This window comes from Sprattus sprattus (assembly GCF_963457725.1).
Source record: "Sprattus sprattus genome assembly, chromosome: 11".
Lineage (NCBI taxonomy): Eukaryota > Metazoa > Chordata > Actinopteri > Clupeiformes > Clupeidae > Sprattus > Sprattus sprattus.
In genome coordinates, this window is record NC_137909.1 from 18,129,995 (window position 1) to 18,139,383 (window position 9,389).

The 9,389-nt window shown below is 39.9% G+C and overlaps 1 protein-coding gene across 1 annotated transcript; it reads right to left on the reverse strand.

The window, feature by feature from the left end:
- Positions 1–6,580, reverse strand: bspry (B-box and SPRY domain containing; the record flags this gene model as incomplete). Its single annotated transcript, XM_080847799.1, has 7 exons — positions 1–312; positions 590–813; positions 3,262–3,386; positions 3,677–3,702; positions 4,314–4,544; positions 5,014–5,112; positions 6,197–6,580. The coding sequence occupies 7 exons, from the start codon at positions 6,578–6,580 to the stop codon at positions 1–3; spliced, it is 1,401 nt and encodes a 466-aa protein (XP_080703925.1).
- Between the last annotated feature and the right edge of the window lie 2,809 nt (positions 6,581–9,389).

Below are 9,389 nucleotides of genomic sequence, written 5' to 3' on the forward strand. Positions count from 1 at the left end.
TTAATGCAGCAGTGTGACGCTGTGGTCAGCCACCGCACAAGCGGGCAGCAGGGGGGCGCTGAAGGGGTGACTGATGGCATGCAGGACGCAGTAAGAGTCTGGGTCATAGAACACCAGGGTCTGACTGGGCCAGTCCACCAGCATCCCTACATGCTTGGGTCTCTGAATCAGGTGGAGAGCCACGTGGCGCCCGGCGTGGCAGAAGGTGAAGTCGCCCTCGTAGTGCGACAGCACCCAGGAGCGGTCGTTGTAGCCCAGCCGTGCCACATTTCCAGACCCCTTGCGATCCATACTGGCATAACACACACCAACCTAAGGGGTAGACGGAGGAGAATGAGAAGAGAGAAGAAGAAGAAAGAGGAAGTGGAAGAAGATAATCTAGAATTAAATAAATTCTTTATACAGCACCCGTTAGCCCTAACGCATTGTGTTAAGGTGGCACAAAATGAAACAAAATGAAGCAGTTAAAGAAATTCAAGATGGATATTATAGGAAAGTCCCTGAGACAATTAAATAGAGAGAGAGAAAGAAAGAAAGAGAGCGAGAAAGGAGGACAGTTAAAACGATCCTAAAGTGCAAAAAGACAGACCTTGTAGGCATCACTTTGACCCACATCCAGCACCCAGCTGTGGGTTCCAGAGGAGATGGCCAGGGTGCCTAGCGCATTGGGCCAGCAGTCGAAGCGTGCCGGGTCATAAGGAGGGGACTGGCGGGCGCGCTTGGGCAGGAAGGTGAGCGTGCACTCGTCAGCAGACAGGGAGAGCATGGAGCTGATCGAACGCTCCTGGAAACGCAGGTTGGCCGGACCATGAGCTGGAGGGAGATTATAAAGAGCTTCCCAGTGAGATGAATTAATAATTAATTAATTAAAGATTTAATTAAAGATTTACACTGTGTTAAATGTCACCACAATGTTTAGCGCCACACAAAATATCATTCTTTGCAATATTACAAACACATTTAATGGATATTACTTTACAACTAAGATTATAACCAAAATCTGCATTTATTGTAGCTGGTTAATTTTGTTAAAGGCTTTTATTGTAGCTGGGACAATGTGGTACAGTGTGGTTTTCCAAAAAGATACTGTGTTTCAACCATGACTCTGATCTTTGAATTGATACCCTGACTAGATAACTATACATTTTCTCAAGGGACTAGAAAAAACAATAATCATGCCAAAGACAGTTGTGGGATTGGCCAAAGGGTAAAAGACACATTCTAGGACCAGCACAGGGAAATGGTCTGGGGTAAAATGATGAGGGTGTTGAAATGACTTTTAGGTTGCATGGAGTGATAAAATGATTAATACTCAACATGTACTGTTTTAAGTGTAAATCGGTGACTCTTGGCTCGAAAAATGCATGCTGTTAAATTCCATCCTTAACCCTCTGCTATCCAAGGTTAATGTACTTGCTGTTTCCTTATATTCTTACGTTATAATCTTTTGGGAAACACATAGCAGGCCATATCCTGTTGGAAACAGAGGATGGGCAATAAAACACATTATGAGTGAATCGTAAAAAGAAGAGTGGAAGGCTCCTCATTTTAAATGTTACTTTAACATCATTTTATAATGAAAGATCACTATAATGGCACCGTTGGGTGTCATTTACCACCTGTTTTGATTTCTGAAGTGCAGACTTCCTACCAACGGTGCCAAGCTGACAAATGTTGATGTATTTCTAAGGTATACAGCCACGATTGGTGATGTTCGAGTGCGGGTGATATTTTAAGTAGATACAGGAGCAATGCTAGATGAGCGATGAGTTAAAAGCTTTAACATTTACATTTATTTTTTTGGCAGACATTTTTACCCAAACATATATCAAATTCCAGTGGAATTCAACATAAGCAACAACAGATTGAAAAACAGCTGAAAGAAAGCTGCATTGCAGGTGTGAAATGACATGATGGATAAAGAAAAGCAGGGCTAAGTGGTAGAAAAGTATTTTCAGAGGTATAATCCTGTCAACGTGAGTAATCACAGAAGTAGTGGGTCTTTAATGTATTTTAAAGGCACCCAGTGCAACTTTCGAGGCTTAAAAATAAACATTCAATTTCTAGTCTTTTTTACACGTAGTAAGTTTCAATAACTCCATACCATTACATACCGACATTCAAGCAGCAAAGATGAGACGTCGTTGTGTGGTGAGAACTGATAGAAAATCGATAACAACAACAATCGCCGCCATTTTCTTTATTTTTTTTAACCTACAATAAATAAAGCAGGCTTCCAGTCAATGGAAAAATGGCTTCTCCCCACCGGCGATTGTTGTTGTTTACGATGTTCTATCAGTTCTCACCACACAACGACGTCTCATCTTTGCTCCTTGAATGTCGATATGTAATGGTATGGAGTTATTGAAACTAACTACGTGTAAAAAAGACTAGAAATTGAATGTTTATGTTTCATTGAATGTTTACATAAAGTTGCACTGGGTGCCTTTAAATTCTATTACTAACTACTATTCTAAGCAGTTAAGGGGAAAATAGTAGTACTAGTAAGGGTAAGAATAGTAATAGTAGGACTAGTAAGGGTAAGAGTAGTTATAGCAGTACTAGTAAGGGTAGTGGTAACATTAGTAATAGCAGTACTAGTAAGGGTAGTGGTAGCTGTATTTCTAAGGTATACAGCCACTACTGGTGATGTTCTAGTGCGGGTGATGTTTTAAGTAGTTACAGGACCAATGCTAGATGAGCAATGCAAGAGTTAAAAGCTTTTACATTTACATTTATTTATGTGGCAGACATTTTTACCCAAACATATATCAAATTCCGGTGGAGTTCAACATAAGCAACAATAGATTGAAAAACAGCTGAAAGAAAGCTGCAGCGCAGGTGTGAAATTACTGGATATAGAAAAGCAGGGCTAAGTGGTAGAAAAGTATTTTCAGAGGTATAATACTGTCAACGTGAGTAATCACAGAAGTAGTGGGTCTTCAATGTATTTTAAATTCTATTACTAACTACTATTCTAAACAGTTAAGGGAAAATAGTAGTACTAGTAAGGGTAAGAGTAGTAATAGTAGGACTAGTAAGGGTAACAGTAGTTATTGTAGTACTAGTAAGGGTAGTGGTAACAGTAGTAATAGCATCACTAGTAAGGGTAGTTATAACAAAAAAGGGACAATGAAGTCAGAATCAGAAAAAGTGTTTTTTTTTTTTTTAGAACACCGCAATGTCAGTATAGATACAGTAGATAGATTGGTTTGTAAAAGAATGCTATGTAATGTATGCTATACTAGGCCTGTGACTGACCTGAGGGGCCCAGAAGAACAGCACTGGCCCACAGGCCCTGCATGAGCCTGCTGTCACTGCAGGCAGAGCTCAGGTTTAGCTGCTCAGTGTCACGTGGCTCCCCCACTCCCTCTGCCTCCTCCAACCTTAAACACACACGTGCACACACAGACACACACACACACACACACACAGACACACACACACACACGCACATTCCCACATATGCACAAGCACACACAATGGCAAAGAACTTTATCAATGAGTAGCTTTTCACAAGCACATGTGACTTTACCCTGTTGACTACAAGAGAGTCAGTAGTATCCCTAAGGCATATAACATAAGTTTGAACTTATCCATTCTGATCCATCATCTGACAAATAAAAACTTTAATGGCCTAAAAGCATCAAGAGCATCATTTTAATGTATTATTTACCTGTCAGATATTTCTTGACTGGATGTCTGGAAAACAAAATTAACATGATCAATGCCGCCATTATCATAATTATTCTCATAACTTACTGTATTAATTATCTCTTAGCACCTGAACATACTAGAGACAAACTACTATGACACATAAAGATCAGTTGGCGCAGTTGTAGTAAAAGGAAAAGCCTTTCAATGTGATGTTCCTTCATATCTCCATCTCACAACCTAATACAAATATTACCTTTTAAAGAAATAATCAAGCCAGTCATATTTATATAGATTAATGTACCCCAATTAATGTACCCCAAGGCCATTGTAAAATGGTCTTCCCAAATGTATTGTCCCAATTTTCTGTAATGATTTAGAGACAGAATTAGGAGAATAAAACAAATAATGGAAGCTCACTGGCATTATCCAAATATTTAAACTATAGAAGCAAATTCTTTACACTGTCAAACAAAACAGCCATTACATATTGTCATGTAGACATATTTGAGACATATCTGAGTACTGATATACAGGCAAACAACCAATTCATCTCTTTCGCATTCTGTCGGTACTTCTCTAGACCTTCCCTTTTACTTTTGTCAGTTGACAGATGATGTGCTTCCTTATTCTCCTAATAAAGTGTCTTGAGGTCTCACCACCAGCTGTGCGTCCTGTGAGTGTGTGAGAGTGTGCACCAGGTTGGTGCGTGTGTGTGCAAGTGTCGTGAGGGCCTGGCTCCAGTGGGCGCGCTGCGTGAGGAGACACTGCTCCACGCGTTCCTGCTCCTTCTGCACAGCCTCCAGGAGGCGCTGTTCTTCCTCCTCCAGGGCCTCCCTCACGGCATTCACCTGGGCCAGCACCCGTTCCCGCGCTGCACTAGCGTCAGCCTGTGTACAGCCAGAATAACTGAATAGATGTAGACAAAAGCACAGATATACATGCACATGCATACATACACAAACACACACACACACATGCACCTCCATACAATAGAAATGTACAACTAAACATATTGCATAGAGGATTAACAACACACACACACACACACACACACACACACACACACACACACACACACACACACACACACACACACACACACACACACACACACACACACACACACATTCACACCCACCCACTTACAGAAAGGTCAACAAGCCAAAGACCAGTATTAAGTTTTATTTTAAGTGAACGAAATAGTGCTTGGGAATGACCAACCTTTTCCAAACAAATTCTGTTGTTCTGTGGGATCCATCACAGAGCTTTTTATTTGCATGTATTGCACTGGAATTAAAATCCACACAAATTCTAACACACCTAGACTTAGTAGTGAGATCACCACACAGTTCCTACCTGCACTGCTTTCTCTTTGGCTGACAATGTTTGGCTGATAAAGCGCTCAATCCGTGACGCTTGCAGCTGCATCTTCTCACAACTGTCCACAAGCTGATTCTGTACACATTAGCACAAGCATTCCTTTCTTATTAACTTAATAATTTATTAACTCATTAATGTGCAACATACAGCACAGTCTTTGAGAAACAGAAACAATATGATGCACAGTAGTACTGTCTTCACAAGAAATAACACTGACTTTGTGCCAGAAAAATAGAATTTTCAAAGACAATCAGCAGGTCTCTTCATCACCAGTGTCTCTAAATCTATCCTACTTCTTAAAAACACAGTTTAATTTGTTAGTAGCAATGATGTCCCTTGCACCTTTAAAAAATCTGTGGTTCAATAAGATTTGTACAAGCACGCTTTGATCTGAATGTGTGAGTTTGGGTCATATTTAAAACAAACAGCTACTGGAGTACAATAACCTTTAGGATACAGATTTGCAGATTGTTTTCTTATTATCCCCTAATGATGGGTGATTGGGCATATTAAGTCAGAGGCATTAAAGGTTGGGAAGAGTTCCTTTCATTGCTGAGTGTATCCCAATCATGAGTAGGCTACCACGTGTCTTTAAAGAACACTTGATATCAGCATCAACTTGCATTTCTTTTTTTCTTTGCTACACATTTTATACCATCTACAACAGTCCCAAATCCATGACATGCTCCTAAACTAACCTCCCCTTAAATAATTAAGTATGTTATGACATATGTATTACTATAAACGTATTTTAATCATACATAAGTAAATTTTCTGGTAATAAGTATGAAGAAAAAAAAAACATTTCATTCAACTACATACTGATAATACCACCCTAGTTGTAACTGTGTCAATGTTTCCCAAAATACAGATGTTGCAAACACCCACGCAGTCACAGGTTTGTAATGCTGTGGCTGAGTTAATCATGAGAAGCTTAAATAGCAAGGTGTATGATAACAAACAATGTTGCAATTTATATGGTGTAATTGCATATATAATCCAGAGAAAATGCATACAACGAAACCTAATATGAGCCAAAACATATGCCCCAAACAACTTCCTCGTTCACCTTGGTTTCGAGAAAATATTTAACTGAGATAGCAAGGCTGTTTTTGAGTTTTATTAGATTTTATCGAGCACTTCTTAACACATCACTCACCCTCACTGCTGTTGCTTGAGTGGCGAGTGGTGTCACTGTATGACCCTGACACGGTCCCGAAATGGCGCAGAGAGAACATATAAGTTTCCCCTCGGAACTGCAAAACGAGTCCAACTCAGAGTCGTGGTCAACGCAAGTCTTCAGTGTAGAGGGCTCTATTTCGGACTTTGGATTGTTTGTTGATGTTAAAGTAACAGAGTTTCCACTCACGTTAACATTGTCCATACCTCCGTTGAACGGATGTTTAGTAGTACCTTCGGGCTGTTTTGAGTCTTTTTTCCCCTGATGGTAGGCATGACTCTCTCCGTCTTCCATTTCGGCCTCTGGCTCGCTGTCCTGTAAGGACACCACAGCTAAATCGCAAATTCCTCTGTCCTCAGTCATGCCACCGCGGTATGGTATAAACCTGTTCTTTTTCTGATTGAATCGTCGACGGTATTTAGCTACAAAAATCAATAGGCCTAATTATGCACTTTAACAATCGAAGATGTATTCAGTTCTGGACAATGACGCAGAACAGGTGTGTAGCCTACCTGTTCCGCAGGTGCACAACACGGAAGCTGAGCCCTAGCTAGTTGAAGAGCAGGTCTGGTTGTATCGCCATTTAATATCCCAGCAAGAACAATTAGCCTAGGTTTCATCCCCGGTTCCAGCCTCTCCTCTTTTTCAAGACACTATTATCCAGCCTATCCCACAGGTTCAGAGTCGAAGACAAAGTTTTGAAACTGGTTACTTAACCACAAATAGGCTAAGCTTCGTAATCGGTTGGATGGACCTCTTAGGTCATCATATAGCCAACATTGAAACATAATTGTAGAATAACTCCATACATCCGCGTGTATGTTAATTAATCTACAACTAGCCTATAAAATGCACTATAGCCAACTAAGATTATTCGGGTTAAAATTAAGGGGAATAATGGAATTATCCTCTAAAAACAAAAAAAAAACTGCATCTTATCAACTTAAGTTAAGTTGACCAAGTTATTTTTTTTACCTTGAACTTCTAGTAGGCCTTCCATAAACTTCAGTTTAGAGGCTCATATTTTTTTATAGACTTTGTCAATTATATAATTTTGAAATTCAAGGAATTGCTAACATTTCATGTTATTTTTTTTTAAACCACGCCAGGCCAACTCTTAAGAAGATAGTGACCCAAGAGCTGACCAGAAGCTGCACACCACCAATGGGGCCAGGTTAAACCGGATTTTGAACATAAAACAGCTGTTCTTAAATGTGATCAGATTGTCCCAACTTAAAAGTCTGTATTTTTGGGGGACAAAACAGTGATGGTGTGAATTAGGTTTTTTATCAAGTATTTTGAGAGCCTGTTTGTAAAGAGACATGACTGGTTTAAGAGTTTGGAGTTTGCAGTAGACCAGGTGGGTAAGCAGCAGTTAATGTGAGAACAAAATCAATGAGAACATATTCATTTTAGCAGCCTCAGTGGACATGTGATTTCTAGGATGCCTAAAGTTGGTCAAGGTGAATTTAAATTTTTTGCATATTTTTCTTACATGTTTTTAAAAAGTAAGCTGATTACCAGGATACCAAGATATTTGTATTCCTTCACAATCTTGATTCTTTGATCAGAAATAAACACATCAGGTTCAGTGTGAGACTTGCTGGTTTTAGAAAATAACATAGCAACGGTTTTGGAATTGGTAAACTGAAGACAACATTTGTTTAACCAGTCAGACACATCAACCATGGCCTTTGTAAGCCTAGCAGTGAACTCTACGTTATTCTTACCCCACCCAAAGATCACAGTGTCGTCTGCGTACATCAGAACCTCACAATCTTGGCAGACAGATGGAAGATCGTTAATGTAAAGACTGAAAAGAAGTGGACCCAGGATTGAACCTTGGGGAACACCTGTAGACAGATTTTTGAAGTTGGATAATACATTGTTTATTTTAACACACTGAGTTTGAGTTGATAAGTTTGATTTGAACCAGTTGGATGCAGAAGAACAGAAGTTAAACTGATCAAACTTAGACTGAAGTATGTTGTGGTTGACCGTGTCAAACGCTTTCCGGAGATCTAGAAAAACTGCACCCACAACTCCTCCTCTATCCATAAGGGACTTGACCCTTTCAATAAAATAGACCGTTGCAGTCTCGGTGGAGATTTGATCTAAAACCATGCTGCATAGGGTGTAAAAGCTGATTAGAGTTAATATGATTAATAAGTTGCTCTACTGCTAATTTTTCCAAAACTTTGGACATTATGGGAAGTATAGCCTACTTATAGGTCTGTAATTGGCTTCTGAGTGAGGATCACCATTTTTAAAGATAGGAACTTCCAGTGTTCTTGAAAACACCCATGTTCTTGAGAGAATGACAGGTTAGCAATATGGGTAGTATGGTAGGCTACTGGTTGGTGAAAATGAGTGAAGAGGTATTAATGAGTAGCCTACAAACAAAAACTTTTTGAAAGCGAGTGGCAAAGCAAAGCCATCGGACCCATAGACATAGATAAATATGTCTATGTATGTCTATGATCGGACCTCCAGTGCTGCCCCCAGTGGTCAGGTCCACATCAGGGACAAAACACCTTTAGTCAACCTCGATCCCACTCCCATCAATTAGGGCAACTATAACTTTGTAATTTTTGTTAAGTAGAAGAAGTCTATTCATAACAAAATTGCTCTGCACAGTTTCCAAGTTTCTGTAGGTCTTTCGGAAGTTCAAAGCCTTGAAAAATAGCCTTACTAAGCCAAAAGTTAAAATTCTTTATTTAAATTGTTATGGAGAAACCCTTATGGTAATAATTTTATTGCAATGAAACAATGTGGTGTCTTTGTGTTAAATCATCGACGGCTGCATCTGTCAAGAAATGTACGTAGCAACGCCTGTGTGACCATCTGACAGTCATGAGTCATCCAAATATTACTTTTCGCGCTAAAATTGCCTGTTTTTTCAACATACAGGAAGCAGTGATGGAGTGCGTGATGACGTAGAGTAAATGGGGTGGTAGTTTACACAAAGACCCTGTTCGTGATTGGGCAGATAGATCAGACTTTGTACGTCAAATATGTGAAGTCAAACAACAGCATTCCCAATTGGACATGTGTCTTTTTGTTCTAGTTTCCAATTGGATCACGTGCTAACATCCCTTGCTCCCGCCCCCTAACACCGACTCGTTTTCCAACGCCACTCAGCGGTGTCTCACGGAGGTTTGGAAGCGGGTGG